Source organism: Puma concolor, chromosome A3 (assembly GCF_028749965.1).
Source record: "Puma concolor isolate L17-30 chromosome A3, mPumCon1.1.hap2, whole genome shotgun sequence".
NCBI lineage: Eukaryota > Metazoa > Chordata > Mammalia > Carnivora > Felidae > Puma > Puma concolor.
Window position 1 is genome coordinate 137084955 of NC_141669.1, and position 20995 is coordinate 137105949.

General features: G+C 60.0%; 1 protein-coding gene and 1 long non-coding RNA gene across 4 annotated transcripts; both read right to left on the reverse strand.

Moving 5' to 3' along the window:
* Positions 1-49: 49 nt before the first annotated feature.
* On the reverse strand, positions 50-8749 carry CTSZ (cathepsin Z). Its single transcript, XM_086702597.1, has 6 exons — positions 8581-8749; positions 8037-8200; positions 3739-3918; positions 1834-1984; positions 1386-1548; positions 50-574 (listed from the first exon to the last, which is right to left on the reverse strand). Exons 1-6 carry the CDS (start codon positions 8709-8711, stop codon positions 464-466), a joined length of 900 nt encoding a protein of 299 aa, XP_086558723.1. The 5' UTR covers positions 8712-8749; the 3' UTR covers positions 50-463.
* A 4096-nt stretch (positions 8750-12845) lies between these two features.
* LOC147582850 (uncharacterized) lies at positions 12846-17063 on the reverse strand. Of its 3 annotated transcripts, none has more exons than XR_015249575.1 (4): positions 16340-17063; positions 15514-15618; positions 13786-13882; positions 12846-13018 (listed from the first exon to the last, which is right to left on the reverse strand). It is a non-coding gene; the product is annotated as an uncharacterized LOC147582850 (long non-coding RNA). The 3 variants fall into 3 exon arrangements; XR_015249574.1 differs by having other exon boundaries at positions 15514-15621; XR_015249573.1 differs by lacking the exon at positions 16340-17063 and having other exon boundaries at positions 15514-16324.
* Positions 17064-20995: the final 3932 nt, after the last annotated feature.

Consider the following 20995-nt stretch of genomic DNA (forward strand, 5'->3'; position numbering starts at 1 on the left):
AGATCCTGGTGGTGTTCTCGTGTGTAAATAAGGCACGCTCAGGCTCCACTCCCGTGGGGAGTCGTGTATTTTATTCATTACCACTCGGGTGATCTGAGATGGCCTTCTCCACCCCCACCACGGATTCCAGGTGACAGAGCAACTGGTGATCAGTCTGACCTCGGTTACCACATTATAGGCCACCGTTGCCAAATAGAAAACACCAAATCACGTACTGAGGAGAATGGAGACCACACTCTGGCCGGGCACACCGTGCTGCCGGCCCCGGGGTCTCCGCCCTCCCATTTCCGACCCTTGAAGGATGGCTTCCCCGCCAGCCCAGCAGCCGTCCGCTCGGGTCAGCCCCGAGTTCCTGCAGACGGCGGCACTCCCGGCCCAGCGCCCTCGGCGACGGGATCCCCCCCCCCCGACGAGGGCTCACGATACCATCTCTTAAACCCCCGCTCTTCCAGAGGCCTGGGTCTTAGACGATGGGGTCCCCGAACGTGCAGTTCTCCTCGATAGCGAGGTTGTAGTCGGCACCCTTCCCGTCTTTGTAGGTGCTAGTCACTATCCGCATCCAGCCTCGCTCACCCTGTTGGGGGGGTGGGGGGGGCACCACACGTTCGCTCATCCCCGTCTCCTGTGCCCCCCGCTGCCCGTGCGCCGCCCCGCCACCGTCTCGGGCACCGTGCCTGCCCTTCCCGGGACCCCTACTCAGAAATACCTTCTGTGAAATACTTTGGCTTGGTTAATATTTAACAAGCGAGGTACATGGCCCTGTGAGCCCAAAGAAAATTAATGTAACTAAAATGTTGACTCTTCAAGCCGGATGAGTTAACTACCTATTAATATCCCCGGTTTATGGTCTTTTAATAAAAACACTGAGTTCATCACTTCGACATTAATCACTCTCCCCCACTTCATAGTAATGAATTTGTGTCTTCAGCTGTTAATGGTTAATACTAGGCCTTAGAAATGAAAATTCTGGCAGTTAATTTATCTCCCCTGGATTTTTGAGCCAACTCAAAAGTAGTTTTGAAAAAATGCCGCCGTATTGGGGCGTATCTCCTAAGAGAGCCGAAACTGTGCCGGCAGAAAGGATGAGATGGTTGTAGAGGAACAATCGGGCTGAACCAAAAGTTCCAAAACAGTGCTTTGCACCCAGGGCGGGGTCCCCAGGAGACACTTGGCAAAGTCCAGAGACATTGTTGGTGGCCACGTGGGGCGGGGAGGAGCCACTGGCGTCTAAGGGGTAAGGGGGAATGACAACCCTCCCCCCACGAAGGATCTGACCCTAGATGTCACCAGTACTCCTGGGCCGGAGCAAGGAGCCCCCCAGCCCCCGCTCAGCGCTGCAGTTCCCGGCTGCGGAGCCTGGGGGAGGGTGGGGGGAGGGCGCTTACCCACGGTTCTCCCCAGGAGTTGCGGACGATCCAGTACTCCGTGCCGTCACTGACACCCCAGCCGGCCACAGAAATGACATGGTTTATGTAGGCCTTGTCGTGGTACTCTGCATAGATGCCTCCCGTGTAGTTGACCATCTTCTCCGTCGCCATGATACCGCAGCTGAGCGCAAGCACTTGTATCAGCACTCGGGCGGGAAGGACTCACCCCCCTTACAGACGGTCCCGTGGACCCAACCCGGTCGTGCATCGGGACGACCCTGCCCGAACTTCTGTCCCTCACTTGAGTGTGCGCACGTGTGCGTGCGCTTCACCCTCGCTACGATCCCAGACGCCCTACGATCCCTCACACGCCCAGACAGGGAAGTTGGCCCCAGGGAGGGGGCGGGGGGGGGTGACACTGACTGGGGCCCCTGTGCCCAGCTGGCAGGGGGCTCCGGCTCCTCACCTGATGGGGCCGTTGGCGTAGATTTCTGCCATCATCTTCTCCCGCCCGGAGAGGGAGCCATAGTCGCCGACTTTCCAGAGGGTGTAGTTCTGGATGGCATGGCACTCTTTGAATTCAGTACAGGTTCCACACTGGTTAAACTTGTCGCACTCTGCGGGACAGCACGCGAAGTCGGCGTGAGACGGGCTCCTCGGGGACCCGCGAACAAAGAAGCACGTGCACACGCCCTCTCCACGCTGAACTAACAACCGGGAAGCATCTTGCCGACAGGTGCTGCCGAACTAGGCTCTTCCTCCGGCTGCGAGGGAGCGGGGAGGACCCCGTCCCCAGGCTTCGGCAGGGAAGGAGCACGCAGGTTAATCAGCTCATAGTAGGCACTCAAGAGCGAGCCTGTTCTCCTTTAAAGGCCAAGAGCAGGGTCTTTTCACAATACAGCTGAAGGGAGTGGAATTAAATTATTAGCTTTTAATAAGATAATTGTATTGCTGGCTAGTGAACAGGCCAATACATTTGGAAAAAATCAAGCATTTTCTTACTTATTTATTTTTTTTTTGGTTTGAGGAGGTTTCAAGAAGTAGGCTAAAAAAAAAAAAAAGACCAAGTGTGGCTCTTAGTTGTGTAAGAAGACACCATCCCCTGCGCTGTCCCCGGGCCCTCAACATCCCACTTTGCACCCCTCCACCCTGCCTTGTTACGGCTCTCGTGTTACCTACTCGTTACAATTTCCCAGCCGTCCAGATTCCTCCCCCAGGACCACAGACTCCTTGAGGCCTAACCTGCTGGTTTCGTTTGTCCCCAGGACACCAAGTGCCCCAAGCCCAGTATCACTGGCAAGGGACAGATCCGTGGCCACATTTGCTAATACAAAGAGCGGACTGTGTACCGCAAACAGTCGGCTCTGCTCAGTGGCACTGGTGGGTTGGAGGGGCCTGGCCTAGGCTGGACGAGACCAGTGCAGGGTGAGGGAGGGCAGGGCCCCAGGGACCACCTGATCCCCCCATTCTGCAGAGCCTTCTCCCCTTCACCTGCCCTCTCCTTGGTTCTCTGACCCCTGTTGTATTTACCACTTCAACAAGACTCACCCAACCAGTCTGGGGGAATTCGTTCTGGCTGGGCACTACGGCTCCGGAGGCGACGTGAGGGCACCGTGGGTGTGGCCCAGAGTATGCTCGGGCCCTGAGAGGGCACTGGGTGCTGCCGGAACTCACCCTTTTATGGAGGGAGAGGGCAGGGGCGGAAACGCACTCGGGCTCCCCCTTCCTCCAACACTGCGGTCTCAAATGTCCCATTAAGTTCATCCCAGTTCTCCGCCCTGGCCAAGAGGGAGCTCTGACAGCGACAGGTGACTTAACGGCCAATTACGGGCTGGACCTTCTTTCCTTCGGCTTCCAAGGAAAGCAGCCTAGGGCTGTGCCAGCTCCCGAGACTCCAGGCAGGCTGGCTCTGCTGGTCCCTGCAGGACCACTCGGCCCCACCCCTGCCCGTGTGCTCACAGCCCAGGCCGGGGAACGAGCTGATGCTGTGTTCCAGCTGGGCCCTCGTGCCTCCAGTTTGGGGCCGCAACCTACCTGCAGGCCTGCTTTCCTCACCCACTCCTGGAAAACCTTCTCTTCCCTCTGCAGGGCTCACCTTACAGATGCCCAGGAAACCCCCAAAATGCCAACATGGCAGAACCCAAGCACCGTGGCCAGTCCTGGCCACAGGGGACACGAGGCTGGAGACACCCGCCCCAGGTTTTTTCTGGGGGTCTCCTCAGGAAGGACCGTGGACTCCAGCTGCCCGCTCCCCCAGCCCCATGGGGTTCAATTTCAAGGTGGCGGGGGGGCTCCCCGCTCCGTCCTGCCCTCCCCCAGCGCCCCAGCCGCGCTCTCCCCAGGGGGACGGTGGGGGCGGGCGGGCACCTACCTTGGTCCTTAGCCTGGTAGTTGTTGCAGGTCTCGTCGGGGATGCCGTGCTCGTGGGCATACCCCCACACCGGCAGGTCGTTGCCCCCCTCGCAGGAGCCCGCGTCGCCACAGTCGATGACGTGCTGCACGGACAGCAGGGTGGAGGGCCAGGCCCCCTTCCTCTTGATGTTGATCCGGTCTGCGAGGGCAGCACGCGCACCTGGTCAGCGCCCGCCCCTCAGGGTCTCCGCACTCCAGGGCCCCCCGCCCCAGCCCTTCTGGGCACGGAGATATCTGTCCATACCACTGGCCACCCGGTGCCACGCGGGCAGGGCCAGGTCCGTCTGCCCCGCTGCCCGCGCCTCAGAAGGGCCTGCTGAAGGGCCCGCCAGCCCCCAAGACAAGAGCGCGGGACAGGACAGTCCTGCCCCTTGAGGCGCCACCCCCACAGCAGCCCCGGGGCCCCCTCACCTCCCTGGTGTCACTGCGCAGACCTCCACTCATCTGACCAGCCCCATGCCTTCAGAAACCCGCCGTCAATCTGTGCCCGCTGCCCCTTCCTCCGTGCTCCCTGGCCGCTCCTTGGCCCAGAGAGCTGTCCCTGGGGAACCCCTGTGCAGCTCCCGGGCCTCCCCGGCCGCTCCGGCTCCAAGCAGCTGCCGCCACCTCACCTGCTGACGACTGCACGTACTTCCCTGGGCCCGTGTCCCGCAGGGCTCAGCTCCAGACCCCAAGCATGCCGCCTGACACGCAGCAGGGGCTCACGAAGTACCAGCCGCGTAAATGAGGGGACGAATTTTCTTTTCCTGACCCGAGCCCGGCCCTGGCTGCTGACCCCGGGAGGTCACGCCCCTGGCAGCTCCTGATGGAGGTTCCCCAGCCTCACACCCCACGGTGCAGGTCCTGCGGGCCAGGTGAGGGCCCCCTTCGCCCTACTGCCCTCTCCAAGCCATTTTGCCTCTCGGTTTCCTTCCACACCGCGGTAAGGGTGTCCCCGTTCTTGGGTTGATGCCTGCTGGTGCACGGGAGGGTTTGCCCTCAGGCTCAGCCCCAACCCCCACCCATCTGAGGGCTCTCCAGATTCCACTGGAAAACTCCAAGGCAGGTCCCTCGACTCCCTGCCACCCAGTGTACAGGCTTTCTGCACCCCCCACCCACCTTCTGTGGCACATCCCTGCCCGCCCACCCGAGGCCCAAGTGGGCCCTGGGCCCTCTCTCCCCCATCAGTACCTGCACACACATGTGGACCTGCCTCTCCTTCCTCCCTCCCTCCCTTCTCTCTCGTCCTTCTTTCTTTTTTTTAATGTTTATCTTGAGAGACTGAGGAGGAGAGGCAGAGAACATCCCAAGCAGGCTCCATGCTGTCAGCGCAGAGCCTGACGTGGGGCTGGATCCCGTGAGCTGTAAGGTCATGACCTGAGCTTAACTGACTCTGATGCTAAAGCCACCCAGGTGCCCCCGACATCGGCAAAGGGCCCCTGAGCCCCGCACGCGCCTCCCCACACACCGCAGTTCTCTGCTGCCTCGTGAGGCTCCCGGCAGCCCTCCGGGTCTCCATTCCCAGCCCCGCTGTCCCTTCGGTGCCGGGCCAACCTGGCTGGGGTCTCCTCCCCACTGAGGAAGCTGCTCTTGGAAGGCCGAGGACCTCCATGCTGCCAACTCTGAGGCCTACTTCCCCAGCCTCGTCTCCTCCGGCCCCTGCCCGGCAGCGGTGGGCAGCAAGGCTGCTCCATCCGCGGCCCGGTCTGGCCTCCCCTGCCCCCGGATCAGGCGTCCCCTCCCTCCCTGACCCAACCCCGGGGAGGGGGGGGTCAAAGACGCTCCCCGCGTGGCCCGAACGTAACTGGAAGTTCCTCTCCACCCGCTTGTCTTCCTCCATCACCCACAGGTGCTTGTCCACACCTGCTGTGCTCCCGGCTGTTCTCCGCGCTGGGAACCCAGCGCTGGACACAAAAACAGTCAAAGCCCCGACCCGTGGGGTCCCCACACAGGACAGGGAGCCCGCGTACAGAGGCTCTCGTAGGTCAAGCAAGCATTCTGTGCTCGCTCTGCGTGCAATCGCGGAGGGTTTCCAGTGGGAGGGAAGTACAGTCCGACCTGGGGCTCAGTAGACGGGTCTAGGCTGAGACGGGACGGCAGGGGGGCGAGGGGGCAGAGACCAGGCGGTGCCAGCACCTGGGGCTCAGAGTAGGGGTGCAGCGATGGGGGCTGCAAAAAGCAGAGGGGTTCAGAACATACCCTGAAGGTGAAACGGACAAGATCCGTCCCAGGATCGTACGAGGGGCGGCGCTAGGCTTCCACGGGAGCGACGGGAAGGATGAGTGGCTCAGCCAGGTGGGGTGGGGGGTGGGGGGTGGGGGGATTGAGGCGTGAGGTGTCCGGGCAGAGGGAGGGCAACGGACAGCTGGCGTCACGGAGGCGCAGGTGAAGGCTGAGACCCGGGGAACCCAGTGCTCAGGGGGAGGGGGAGGAGCTGGCAGAGGATATGGAGGCGCAGCCAGGAAGCAGGAAGAGCCGTAGTGTGCGGTGAAAGGCGGGGACAGCGCGCCAGGGACAGGTGATCAAGCGCGACCACGGAGGGCGAGGCCCGGCGGCTGACGGCTGCACCTGCCGGCGTGGCGGCCCCTCGCGCCGAGTGGGAGGTGAAGTGAGGCTGGACGGGGTCTGAGGACGGATGAAGGGGCCCGCAAGTGGGGCAGTGGCTGGGGCGGCATGGGCTCCAGGCCTCCTGCTCATGTGCTCCTGGCGATGGCCGGGTCCAAGCACAGGGCAAAGGACCCGGGGACAGGAGGAGAGGCAGACCACGACCGGCTGTGTTAGGTGGCAGCCAGCCGGGCCGGCGCCCCTGGAAGTCCCCTTTTGAGGGCTTCTGTTTTCTCAGTGAAAGAGGAAGAAGGGTCCTGCTGCTGGGGGAGAGCGTCATTGGAGGAGACGGTTGCCCCGGAGAGTCCGCTCCGGAGATGCGGCAGGGCTGACCCTCTGAAAATGGAACCAGGTCGAGGGCTCGCCCTGGTGACCTTTGTGGCTCTTCTGTCCATCCCCCACCCCGAGGGCCACCACAAAGGCCCTCTTTCAGTTCCACGCTGTGAGCACCATGCCCGCCGAGGCCTTTGCCCCGACCCTCCGCCTGGGGCCTGCCCACACCCTGCCCGCCCGGCCCAAGGCCTTGCAGGGGCTGCAGGGGTTAAGCCTCTGGCTCCACATCCCAATCAGGGGGCCTCCCAAGCCTCCCACACCTTGCAATGGTGCCGCAGCCTATCTGCCCCCCTTTCCTCCTCCTTCCGGCAGGGCCAGAAGGATGCCCCAGACCACCGCCTCCACTCCTCGACCCAAAGACACCCAGCAGAAGTCCTGGCCCAAAGGCCAGGCTTCTGGGCTCTACTCCCAGCTGCCACTCACACCACACCCGGGTCTCCTGACCTCCTTGCCAGGGACCTCAGCTTCCTCACCTGCAAAGTGGGAACAGTCCCAGGGCAGCTCGGAGGCTTCAATGGAGCCACCAAGCCTCAGAAGCGGCAGCAGCCTCCCTGTTCTTAATCAAGTTAACACAAGGCCACGAGTACACCAGGCCTGCCCAGTGAGCTGCCCCGCGGGGACGAGGCAGTGGTCCCCTGCCCCCCCCCAGCCAGACAGTCCCTTCTGCAGCGGAACTCTCCCGTCACTAGAGGCTCCTGGGCCACCACTGGAGATGGCGGAGCCCCTCCCACACCTCCCAAGCCAGCCTGGGGCTGAATGGAGGCTGGGGGAGGTCTCTGCTCCCTGCTCTCCCAAGGCAAGGCCCAGCAGCCCTCGTGGGTGGTGTGGCCCTCAGCTTCCCCTCCTTCGTCCCCTCACCGGGGCCAGGGGCCAGAAGAGAAAACCGGCCAGCCTTGCTCAATATTCCAAACCCAGGATGGGCGTCAGCTCAAATATTAACTGCTGCTGCAAAGCAGTTTCACTTCCTCGTCCCCAAATACTGGCAGGGGATTTTGGGTGAGTCTCACCTCTGGTCTGATCCCAAAGGGCCGGGGTCACAAGCTGTGGGGGAGAAACGGCACCTGGGAGCCGCATGTCACGGGGCGGCTGGCCCTCGTCCTGTCTGCCACCCACGGGCCCCCGGCGGACGCACAGTCCAGCCTGCAGTACTTTGGACTTCCCTCCACGGGGAGGAACCGCAGAGGTCACAGGTCAGCTCCCCTAGGCTGGAGCGGCTCGGCCACCTCCCGCCCCACGCTGAGCCCTGGCGCAGAATCCCGGTGGCTGCCTGTGCCGCCCAGGAGGCAGTGTGGACAGGCCTTCGTGGCCCGCGGTCCGGAGGGGCTGCAGAAGCCCACCTACCCGCCATGGCGCTGGTGCTGCCGTGGGCCCAGCAGGAGCCGCAGTACTGGGGGATGTGCTGGTTCCTGGTGACACTGGCGTAGTTGACGCCGTTCACGTTCCGCCAGTCCCAGCTCTTGGGCAGGTCCCTCGGGGACAGATACTCGTGAGGCCGGGGGTATGTCCTGGGAAGAGACCAGCACGAACAGATTCAGCGCCCGCTCCCCTCCCCAGAATGACAGGCTGTGGGAGTCGGCGCCCGAACCCCCAGGGGAGCCCCTCTCCCAGGGGGCACCCCAGCCCCCCCCCCCCCCGGGGGTCGTGAAGGAGGCAGCGCAACCCCACATGCGGGAACCACATGGCTTCCCCGGCAAGCCCCCGCCCCCACCCAGGCCCCCAGGTGAGGCTTGTCCCACCTTCCAAAGGTAAAGAAAAAGAGCGATCCCCCCCAAAAAACACAGGATCTGGATTTGACCCTCAAAGGTCACGGGAGGCAGGCAGCACGCCAGGTTCCTGGAACCCGGGGGAGCCCGGGGTGGGGGGCCCGGCCCCGCGCGCGGCCGACCTGCGCCCCAGCTTGGACAGCTGGTCCCCCCGCAGGGGCAGGCGGCAGCTGTGACCCGCTCGGAAGTAGGGCCCGGCCCGCGCGCCCGCCAGCAGCAGCAGCAGCAGCAGCAGCGGCCCGGACGGCGCCATGGCTCCCGGCCCGCCGGCCTCTCCCAGCCCTCCCCGCCCCGCCCGGGCCTTAAGCCGGCCGCGCCCGGCGACACACCCCCGGGGCGGGGCCGGCCGCTGGCCCCGACCCCGCCCGCCGCCCCGCCGCCCGGCCCGCGGCCCGGCAGGTGCAGCCGCCCCCGCATCCCGCGCGCGCATCCCACCGCTAGGCCCGCGCGCGGCCCCAGGTCTGCGCCCCGGGCCTGGCCTTCCCGGCCCCGTTCCCCGGAGGCCCGGGCTCTCCCCGGAGAGGCGCTCCCCGTATGCAGAGAAGGAACGAGAGATCCGTCTAGAAGATCCCCGCCCCCCCCCACCCGCCCCGAGGAGAAATTCCACCCGGCCCAGAAATCATTACCTCTACATTCCAACTTCCAAAGATGCTTGGAAAGCTCTCCTGCTAACAAAACGCGTCGTGGGTCAAAGGGGAACCGAAAGCAGAAGTGGGTCCCCGAGGCCCTGGTTTTACGACCTAACAGTGCCTCCCTCCCTCCTGCTCCTCGTGGGTGGCAGTCACTTGAGCAGGCCCACTGGCGGCCGCCTTCCTCCGGGAAGAAGAGGTCCAGGCGCTTCACGCCAGGGGCCTCACGGGCCGTGGGGGCCACGGACGAGCTCACGCTGCTCTTGCGGGGCTCCAATGGGCATTCCGTGGCCTCCCCGCGGCCCCTCCCTCTGCCCGCGCCAGGCCGGCCATCAGACGTGAACACGCGTGCCTCGTGGGCTTCCAGCAACTTCCCAGACCACCCTCGGAAGCGCTGAGGTGGTCGGGGAATCCCGGCAGAGCCGGGAAGCCTGTCTGGCAGAGCCTGTCGGAGCCCGGCGGGCCGCAGAGGCAACGTCCGCCCGGCTTTACCCGTCCAGAAGTTTAGTCCCTGCTCCTGAAAAGCCGTTCGCTGAGGCACCGTGCGGACCTGGGCTCTAACCACTGACGTGTCCTTTAGCTTCTTGCGAAGTCGGCTCCTGGTTGGGAGGTGGGGTGGGGGTGGGATGGGGCTGCCTCCTGGTTCTTCGAGATCACGCTCAAGACTGCACTGGGGGGAGGGGGCAACTGAAACCCGGCCTCCAGATGCTGGTTTGCCCCAGCACGTGTCCCGAGGCCTGGCCTCAGAGCCCTTTGCTCCACTCTGGGTAGGAAATGTGTCGCACAGGCTTCCCGTGCCGCGTCACATCCACTGAGGTGAATCAGGTCACCCACGTGGGGGAAGAAAGCCAGTGGCTGTCCCTGTCATGTCACCGGGTGGGGTATTCCTGAAAGGTGGACTTCTGGTACCTTCTAAAGAGAAAGCTAGAAGTTCATCGCTGCTTCGGGACAGCCAGAGTGCTCACATGGCGGGTGACAAATATCGTGGAGACCCTTATCGCGACAGACGGTCACGGTCCAGACGCCAGTCACGTGTTTTACAACATCAGATCCGAAGGTCCAGGATGGGGAAGGCTCACTCAGTGCTTCCCCTCTGATGGCTAGGCTGTGAGGTCTGAGGCCTCATCCCTAATAATGGGTGAAAATGTGCTGACCTGTAAGTTTTTCCACCGCAGGGGCTGAGGGCAGGTCACCCGAAGTGGCCGCTTTGGCGTGAAGGTTACTCTCAGTGGAAGGCAGCTGAGACCCTGCGGGCTCAGAAGGAACATCTGCCCCTCCCTTAACTCCATCAAAGAATCCAAATTGCGGGTCTTTCCCGGAAGAAAGGTTACTGGCAGAGATACATTTTATCTGGGCGACACATCTGTGTGGCAGGACTGTCGACGTCTAGTTCCCTGCTCTGCTCTTATCTCCGCGTGAAGGGCACTGCTTCCCTCTCAAGTCCCAGACCCCGTCCCCCTAGTTCAGGTCACGTATGCCTCATTTTGCCTGACTATCTTTGGAGTTTCTGTCTGCGTGGATTCCCGGTACGCACGCCATTAAATGTGATTTTCTCCTGTTACTCTGCCTCATGTCAATTCGATTCTTACTCCAACTAGAACAACCTTTGAAGGGGACCTTTTTTTTTTTTAATGTTTATTTACTTTTGAGAGAAAGAGAGACAGAGAGTGAGCGGGGGAGGGGCAGAGAGAGAGGGAGACACAGAATCCGGAGCAGGCTCCAGGCTCCGAGCCATCAGCGCAGAGCCCAACGCGGGGCTCGAACTCACGAACTGCGAGATCATGAGCTGGGCCGAAGCCAGATGCTTAACCGACTGAGCCACCCGGGTGCCCCAAAGGGGACGGGAGTTCTTGCTTCCCAACATCACTCATACCGCAGTGGGCGAGCTGGCTGCTCTGAAGATGCGCTGGGTGTAGACACTGCGGACGCAAGCATGTGACCCCGTGCTCAGCCGGTGCCCCGCTCGGTGTGACACTGGCTTTTGCACCAGGCCCGGGTTTTATTTTGCTCCAGGCCCTGCAAATTCTTTGCTGGGCCTGACTGCTCACTAGGCCTCCCTGGGTGGTCAGGGTCAGACAGAGGGGTGGTGTTTTAAGGTTCCCTGACCCAATTCTAGCCTGAGACGTGGGTCCCCTTCCCGCTACCCCCCCCAAACACCAAGCAGTTCTCAGACACCAGTTGGGTGTCTGATTTTTCAGTTCAAATCCTGACATGGTCTGGTGCCGGATTCCAGTCCTACAAGACTGCCCCCACCCCACCCCCCCGCCCCCATCAGAGGCCACTTGTGAGCCCCAGGCAGTCACCTGTGCTTCTGGCCCATCGACTACAGATTGGCGGTTCCAAAGACCGCACCCCCCCCTGACCTTACATTCGATTAATTTGCCAGAGCAGCTCACAGCACTCGGGGAAATACTTACATTTACCAGCTTATTAAAGGATAAGAATCAATGGCCAGATGAAGAGATACGGAGGGCGAGGTACCCAGGAAGGGGGCGGGGCTTCCAGGTCCCCTCCAGAGGCCTCCCTCCCCGCCCCGCCTCCATTAACATAACAAAAGACTTTTATCGCCCTGAACGCTTTCACAATTCCAAGGCTTTAAATTGCTGTGAGCTAGAAACTGTGGACAAAGACCGAATACCTGGGATAAACAGATTTTGGTCATCCAAGTGACCAAATATGAAGTTCCTATAAATCACGACATTGCAGGTGGAAAGTCAGGTGGAAAGGTCTGGAAGCATCAGCCCTGTGGAAGGCAGGTTGCAGGGTAACGAACAGGACCTCAGGAGGTGGCAAGTTGGGACACCCCAGGATCTTCCTGACAAAGAAGCAGCTCACGCTCGGAAAATGACGGAAAACCGGACGGGAGGAGGGGTAGGGAGTTCGGACATTTCAAATCACAACTTTCAGGCCGCCTGGGTGGCTCAGTCGGTTAAGGTCTGACTTCGGCTCAGGTTATGATCTCGAGACTTGTGGGTTCGAGCCCCGCGTGGGCCTCTGTGCTGACGGCTCGGAGCCTGGAGCCTGCTTTGGGTTCTGTGTGTCCCCCTCTCTCTGCCCCTCCCACTAACACTCCGTGTCTCTCTCTCTTTATCTCTCGCTCTCAAAAATAACTAAAACATTCAAAAAAATTAAAACCACAAGTTTCAAGGCAAGGAGAAGGAAGTGAGGTCTCATGTGATCACCCTGTCGCCTCGGCCCCTGTGATGTCTCAAACCCGGGGAGCCAAGCGGACGTGGGGGCTCTCTCTCACCTCTGAACTTGGCTGTGGTCTGTGGGCGCCTGTGTGCCTGGCTGACCGCTATCAGAGCAGACTGGCTGCATCACTTTGGGGGTTACTGGTGTGGCAGGATTTTTTACCACAATACCCGGGATTCATTGCTGCTTCGAAGAATGAAGAGGTGAACCCAAAATGAGCAGCAGCCAGAAGTTTCTTAGACTGTAAGATCAGAAACAGAATAGTAGGTAGGAAAGCTCTCTCTACAGAGAAGGGATGTTCCGAAAGTGAATGCCTGAGGACTATAGGCGAGGATCCTTGGTTGTTTTTTTCTTTATTTTACTTTTTTAAGGTTTATTCATTTTTCAGAGACAGAGCGTGAGCAGGGGAGGGGCAGAGAGAAAGGGAGACACAGAATCCGAAGCAGCTCCAGGCTCTGAGCCGTCAGCACAGAGCCTGATGCAGGGCTTGAACTCACGAGCCGTGAGAGCATGACCCGAGCCGAGGTCAGACGCCCAACCCAATGAGGCACCCAGGGTCCTCGTTTTATAACGTTCTGGTCAGCGCCCCCTTCCCTGCCTCCTGGTTCCTTCTCAGGTTCTACCCTTACTGGCTTGACAGCTCTGGGCACTGGATTGTCCTTCCAGATTGGCTCGTTTCCATTGTACAAAGGGTGGTCTGTGGCCTTAGGTCTTTTGTCAAATTCCCGAGGGCAACCTGGAGGCAGGGGAGGAAGTGGGGTCTGTTCCATTCTTAAGTTCCAAGATAGGTGTCTTCCCCCTCCCCCACTCCCGCCAGGGACCTCAGGCCCTAATCTTTCCCTCTCTGCCCACTGAATCCTGCAGCCACTGGGTGGGGGACTCCTTTCCGCCGACGCTTCCAAAACACGTTCCATTGAGGGGGTGGCTGTGGACACAGGCGAACCCCATTTCGGCCCAGCGGCTGTGCCGAGAGCAGTGTTGGGATGAACTGCTGCTGGTGAAGCGGGTTTGGCCCCGGAGCCCTCGGAAGGGCACGCAGATCAACTCGGACCCAGAGGAAGGCACCTGCCTGAACTGGCCACCTCCCCCAGTGGCTGCCCTGGGTCCCGGTGGAATCTACCCTCAGGATCTGCTCTCTTCAGAGCAGAGCCACCGGACCAGCAGCTTTGGGGACTCGGCAAACCGGACTCCATTCGGTTTCGACTCCACTCGGCTTGCCTGAGGGCATCATCGAGATAATGATTCCTCTACTCTACCCGCCTGGGCTGGAGGAGGCTCAGGGCAGGGCCCCAAGCCCAGCTCATCTCTGGGCCCCCCGCTGCCTGGGCTTGGCTCTGGCCGCTGCCCTCTCAGCTGTGGTTAAGCCACCGGCAAGGAGTCTGGGGCAGCGTCTAGAAGCTATGTGAGAGCTCAGAGCCTCCCCTGAAACCGCTACAAAGTGGCCTTCCTGGGAACTGACTGGGCGCCCGAGGCCCTTCTTCCTGGATGAGACCAGAGTCATACCTGTTCCCCCGGTGGTGCTTAAAGGCAGGGGTGCTGGCATTCCAGAAGACTCTACAGTTTGGGAAGTGTCTGTCCTCACTTGATTCTTGGCACAGTCCTGGGAGGTGGGGGTCAGAGGCCATCGTCCCATTTCACAGGTGGGAAGATGGGCTCCAGGAGGTCGAGAGACCCACGGTCAGCGTGAGGCCTGTCGCTGGCAGGTTTGAGAACCCTTTTTGGTTTTTTTTTTAACCCCATTAAAAAAAAAAAAATCTCCCGGCAAACACGTGACCCAAGACCCCAACACAAAAGCCTGCTCATTTCTAAAAATAAGGGTGATTTTTTCCCCCCCTCATTGTGACGAATAGCACGCAACCTTACAGTTAGGCCCGGGCTGGCCTGCCCTCGCAACCTGAAGAAGGACACAGGATGAGCTTTCGTTTAATCTGGGGTTGCCTCAAAATCCTTTCTTTCCTCCTTTTGTGCCGCGTTGTCTGGTTCCCGCCCGCCGAGCTGCGGACATTTCCCATCATTCCACTTTCCCGAGTGTGGCCACATCCTGGCTCCCGGCGTCTGTTTTGCTGGGTGCCGACGGTGCTCGGTGCTCAGTAGGCAAGCCTGGCTTTGCGGGGCACCGCGGCCTCCTTGCACATCCACACTCACGCTCACTTCCCAGGCACCTTTGCAGCGAAGGCCTTTCCGAGGGGCGGCCAGGTGCACAGGCCATCCTGCCCCTGCCCCCAAGTGCCTTCGTCACCACACCCTCTCCTGGCTGCACCCGTCCGCCCGGGAGGGAACGCGGCTCCCTGGGGCCCCACCGGCAGGCTGACCCCAGCATCACCTTCAGAATGCACGGGGCACAGCTGGGCAGGCCACATACAGCCCACTCGGGAGCTGGCCCGTGACCAGAGGGGTCCCGGACACTGAAGGACTGATCAAGCCTGCGGCCTCCCTACAGTCAGGCCGTCAGTGGTTTGTGGCAGGTCACCGTCCCAGCCCTGGGGATACAGCAGAGGTAAAGTCCTTGGGGCATGCTGGAGACAGGGGTCCTCTGGGGAGTTTGGTCTGGGACGGTTCTTTTAGCTATCCAAGGGGTTGTTGGGATTGAACGATGAGGACATAGCCATGGAAAGTGCTGGACTCTTAAAACAGAAGGATGTATGCAAAGGCCTTGAAATACAAACACACTGGTAAGCGTGACCAACTGGAAGAATCCAGTGGGGGTCGTGAGTGGCCCGGAGGTAGGCAGGGGTGAAGTCACTGGAGAGCAAATGGGACCCTCTGCGCACCTCCCAGACCTCACAGCCACAGGGACCCCAGCTTCGACCTTGCACCCCGGGCGATGCTCCCACGAGAGCCTGCCCGGTTCTGCCCCCCTCTCAGGGCAGGCCTGCACCTGGCTCTGCTCCGGCTCCCCCCACAGGCCCCTGACAGGTGTCTCCCATCAGGGATCAGAATGACGACACATCAACTGTGGCACGAGGGTGAAGAAGGTTGGTTTTACGCTGGTTGCTGCTAGTTTCCCGGAAGGCAGTGGGCGAGGTTTGATTTCTGTTTTATGAGATCTTGTGACCATGGGGAGGGTGAAAGGAAAGAGGCAGGAACGGGGGGGGGGGGGGATGGGGAGGTCCAGGGGTCCTGTGGTCGTGGATGGTGGAGCTGGTGGCGATTGGGGGTGGGTGCTCCCGGAGAGGTGGTGACAGTGGACGCATACGACCACGCACCTGGGAGGTGGACAGACCCACTTACCGACCAGAGGCGAGGAGGAAGGTGAGCTGAGCTGAACGGTCCAGATGCCTCAGATGCCCAGCTGGAGGCCGTCTGGCCAGCCTTCTTCTTCTTCTCCTTCTTCTTCTTCTTTTTTTGTAATGTTTATTTATTTTGAGAGAGAGAGAGAGAGAGAGAGAGAGAGCTAGCACAAGCAGGGGAGGAGCAGACAGAGAGGGAGAGGGAGAATTCCCAAGCAGGCTGCGCACTGTTCGCACAGAGCCCAGCGTGGGGCTTGAACTGTGAGATCGTGACCTGAGCCGAAATCGAGAGTCGGACACATAACTGACGGAGCCACGCAGGCGCCCCAGCCGGCCTCCTTCCCGACCTCGAAGCGTATCCCTAGATGTCAGGGTCCAAAGACCCGGGCCCCATCTCCGTTTCTGCCATGTTCTCCTGGGAGGCTCCCTCTCCAAGCCTGTTTCTACCGCATGTGGAGAGCACCTTGCTCCAAGGCGGGCCCAAGATGCCAGAGAGCTGGGCGAAGGCCAGCAGGAAGGGGGTGGTGCTGTGCCGTCTCTGGGGTGTGGGGCCCAAACCTTCCTCTTCCCGGAGGTCCCTCAAGCCCCCACGTGGTGCTCGGCCAATATTTGTTGGGTAAACGGATGGATTTCTGAGACTTTACAGCAGAGGTTTCTTGGGCAAATATGGGGCCTTGAGCCGTACGTGTTCTTGTTTGATTTTGGCTCCGGGTACTGGGCCATACACACGGTGCTTATCTCTGCTCCTGCCACGGCATAACGCTGACCAGGAGCTGCATGCCTTGGGAGACGGGAGACATTCGTCTGAGGTTAGCGTGGCCACCCACCTCCAGGGTCACTGCGGCCCAGGGGACGTGATGTGCGTGCACCTGCGTGTGCGTCTCCTCCTGCAAACCCGCAGCACAGCGTTGACTCTACCCGGGCCCAGAGGCTGGACGGGGGTGGAGGGCAGCCAGGCGAGTCCCACGAGGTGCGGCGGTGGGGGCGACGGGCTGCCCTCCTCCGTGCAGCGGGGCAGCCCGGCTTTGGTGGAAACCAGCGATGTCTTCCCGGTTCTCTCCTCTTCCACTGACTTATTCATCCTCCCAGAACTTTCTTTCACAGTAAGAGAACACGCAGAGAAGCGGAGTACAAGAAAAGTAGAACTCAGTTCATCTGATGATCTGCCCACACCCGCTGACTCACTCATAATGGCCCCTCAGATGTCAGTTTCTTGCGAAGACATTTGGAAAAATTTCTGCTTCTGAATCACAAGCAAACACTATAATTCAACAATCTTCTCTGAGTTATTCAAGGAACTTCAATGCGCTCAGAGGTGGAAGGATCAGGGGGGGATGAAATCGATGAAATCTCTGAGTACCGTGCTTTTCTCTTAACTCAACTTCGTTCGCCAGATGGAGGCGGGGGTGGGGGTGGGGCTGGATCTGACCACTGAGGGGCATGTCCCGGGGGAAGTCTGGAAGCGGCCGATTGGGGGTTTCTGGGTGACACTTGGTTTTCCTTATCGTCTTAGCGCTGTTCCCATAATAGAGTCAAGTGTCATCCAGGAAAAGGCCGGCTACCACTGCCTCTTCTCGTGGACTGATGGCCTCGGCCTGCCAGGGAGAAGGTGTCACGGCTCAGGGCCGGCCTGGTCGTACTTTGCCCTCTCGGCGTCCCTGTCCTGTGGCATCGCCCACCGCGCAGTCGCAGGGAGGCTTTTGCTCCTGTCCTCTGCCTTCTCGGGCGGTGCTCTAACCAGCCTCTGCCACAGCCCTTCTTCGTGGGCAGAAAATGACTTTCTCCTTCATCACAGACCGTCGCTCTGAATCCCTGCTGCTGTTCAGGGCTGGGGGGGGGGGGGGCGGGGGGCGCCTTCAGCCGGGCTGGAGAACGGACCACGGGGAATGGTGGCCTCTCAAGGGCCACTGTTCACCTGCGTCCCGGGAAGGGACCATTTCTGTTAGTCTGAGAAAGGCACACACATCCGCCATTTCCCTGGCTTTTTGCTAAGCGGGCGTCCGAGGAGAGCTCTTTCCTCGGGGGAACAGGTACCTTGGTAAAGAAGGACCCCAGAGCGGAGGCGGTGGGGTCTGTGCATCAGACCTACCGCTTTCCCCTGGGCTCCCTCCACACGGTTCAAGCCCAGCGCGGAGCCGTCTGTCTGTGCCCCTGACACACAGTAGGCCCGCAGTTCCTAGGTGCCGAATGAAGGGCGTCGTCCACGCATCTGCCTCCAGCCTGTGACGCCCGTGTGAAAAACACTGCCTGCAAAGGGGTGTTGGGGGGCCGCCCCTGCCTACTCTGTCTTCCTTGCAGACCCGGGACTCAGGACCATCATCCCATTTCACAGCTGAGAAAATTCAGATCTGGGGAGGAGGTGGGCCCCCCTTTCGAGCGGCAGGGCCGGTCCCTCCCCCCACCCCTGGCCGCAAAGTGTCCCTGCCCAGATCTGCCGTGCCCCTCACAGCATCCGAAGCTCAGACAGCCACCCAGACTGAGTCAACACTGCCGGTGGAGCCCAGAATCAAAGCAAACAGGGCTCCTCTGCCCCCCTCCCCTTTTTGCCAACTGCCCCATTAACAGAAAAACCTTTTAAGCGCCCATCTGGAAAGCTGGCCTTTTCCCTCCCTGAGCAAACTGAGATGACCAAGGGGAATGTGCTCCAGGGTGTAGGTTTGGCGGCGGGGGGCGGGGGGGGACCCCAACACACTGGCTCCTGCTCATACAGCAAAGAATGAACACAGGAAGATCAAAAATGCCCCCCTGGCCCGGCCCGGCGGTCCCTGCGGCAGCCAACACGGGCTCTTTCAGCAGCCCTGCCGGCCTCTGCTTCCCGTAATAGCTCGTGCGGTCGCTCCTTCCACGATCTGCTACTGGCACCCAGTTTTCTTGGAACAGTTTCTACTTCCAGTCTAGACCACCTCTTAGGGGCCAGAGAGAGAGGTCCTCAGGCACCACGCCCCCACCTGGCCCACCAGGACATACTGGTGAAGAAATACATCATGGGCTTTAAGAAAATTCGCCATTCTGGGGCGCCTGGGTGGCTCGGTGGGTGAAGCATCCGACTTCGGCTCGGGTCATGATCTTGCAACTCTGAGTTCGAGCCCGGCGTCGGGCTCTGTGCCGACAGCTCCGAGCCTGGAGCCTGCCTCGGATTCCGTGTCTCCCTCTCTCTCTGCCCCTCCCCCGTGTGTGCTCTGTCTCTGTCTCTCTCAGAAGGGAACAAACGTTAAAAAAAAAAAAAAAAAAAATTAAAAAAAGGAAAAAAGGAAACTTGCCATTCTGAGCATGGCCTCAGCCCTGCCCAGCTGTCGGTGTGCGCTCTAACATTTACTGAGGCCCCCTCATGGATCGGGCACTTTGGGGACTCAGAGGTGAGGTGACAGGGCCGGCGGGGAGATGAGGCAGGGGCATAAGTAATTAGCAAACACAGCCACGTGCAGACACTGTCCGCTCAGTGCTGGCGAGGCCGCGGGGTCCCTGACCCAGGGAGCTGCGAGCGGGACGACGGGCTCCTGGGGCACAGCCCACGGGCTGCCTTGGGCTTTTGCGCTCTGATGAACAGGGGGAGGGCGGGGAAGGCCGGTGAGGGGTCACCAGGAAAAGCAAAGGGTCGAGCAAAGGCAAACTCGGGGCCGGCGGGGGATGGGGGGGTGACTTCTATGGGAGCTGAAAGGCTCATTCTGCCTGCATTTTGTACCTTGTGAAAAAAGACTGCTAGTTCCATGCAAATTTCCTCCTCTTGAATTTACACTTTCTTCTCTGTACTTCTCTGCACCACACTTCTTCTGTTTGCGGCTGGCGGGGTTTGGACCAGAAGCGTCCGTAATCAGGCGGTCATTCGGATTTGAGTAGGAAAAGATTCCAAACTTAGAAATGTTGCAAGAGTATTCATCTTGCACTCGGTTTGCAAAGATTCACCGACTGTTAACATTTGGCCGCATGCGCTGAACTTGTCTCTCTCCATTTACCACATTGTTGCTGCTGTTGCCCAACTGTGTGAGAAGACCCTGGACCCTGAATATTACATAGTATCTTTTGAAAGCAAGAATTTTCATTTGTGTAACCCTGGCCATGATCAAATTCAGGACCTGTAACGCGGATACACTGTGATTCTCCAAGCCACACAGTCTGTATTCAAATCTCATAGTTGTCCTGGGACCGTCCCTTACGGCAACTTCTCTCCTGGCCCGAGACCAGACCCAGGGGCACTGGGTGCTCTTGGCTGGCACGTTGCCTGTGAGGTCACTGGACAGCGGAGGACAGGAGTGCGGTGCCGGCATCCGCAGGACAAAGTCCTTGTTTCCCATGTGGCTTTTCTCTCCTAGGGTGCTGTTCAGCTGCTCTTACTTTGTGGCTGAATTCCTTGGGAGAAAGAGAAGCTATTTTCCAGCAAAAAGGCCACGAAAAAGCAGTTAATGACTTTCCCGAGCGTATCACTGACCTCCCTTCTTGGGCCTCACCTGGCTCCTAGAAAGTGCACAGGGTTTAGGAGCTGACTGTCAGGGTGGGGCTTGGGCCGAGGCAAGGCAGACCCCTTGGTCAAGGTCACCTGTCAGAGGCAGGGGCAGGGGCAGGGGTAAGGGCAGGAGGGCCCGGGGACCGGTTTTCAGTTCTGCCTTTGAATTCACGTCCAGGGGCCTGTGGCTTCCATGGAGAGTTCCTCCACCAGTTCAGGGACTGCCCACATCTGTCTCCGTCATTTCCATATCCCTGGTTCCCAATGTGTGCCCGGCATATGGCAGGTCCCTGTCTGTAGCTGTTCAGAGAATGGGGGCCTGGGGAGCCTGGCAAACACTGGAGAGAGGCCTGGAGAAGCAGGTGCTCGCCCGGGGTGGTTACCTGCTTCCCGGGGGCTTGAGGAGAGAGGCCCCGGCTTGGGAGAAGTTCTACAGTCCTCAGAAGGGCAGGGATTGGCGTGTAAGGCAGGGCGTGAACCAGCGTGGCGGGAGAGGGAGGTGGCCACAAAGCCGATGGCCCCACATGGAGGCATCCAGAGCTCTGACGGCATCCTTGCCAAGGAGTGAAGTCCAGGAAAGGGGCTGGAAAGGAAGTTTGGGGCTACGTGGAGAAAGGCCTCGGTGGAGAACCACGGAGTTTCGATTTAATCTCTCTCTCTCTCTCTCTTAAAAAGTTTATTTATTTATTTGGAGAGAGAGAGAGACAAAGATCGCAAGCGGGAGAGGGGCAGAGAGACAGAGAGAGAAAGAGAAAATCCCAACCAGGCTCTGCACTATGGGTGCAGAGCCCAATGTGGGGCTCGATCCCACAAACCGTGAGATCATGACCTGAGCCAAAACCAAGAGTCGGATGCTTAACCGACTGAGCCACCCAGGCACCCTTAGATTTCATCTCTTGATAGTTTCCCCAACTCCGAAGAATCACATGTTGCCTTCACAACTTTGGCCAAGTTCAAAAGGACACTTTCTCTTCTTACCATTTTATTATTATAAATACTGGTTATTTTTTTCTATTAACATTAAAGTAGACCAAGTAAGAAT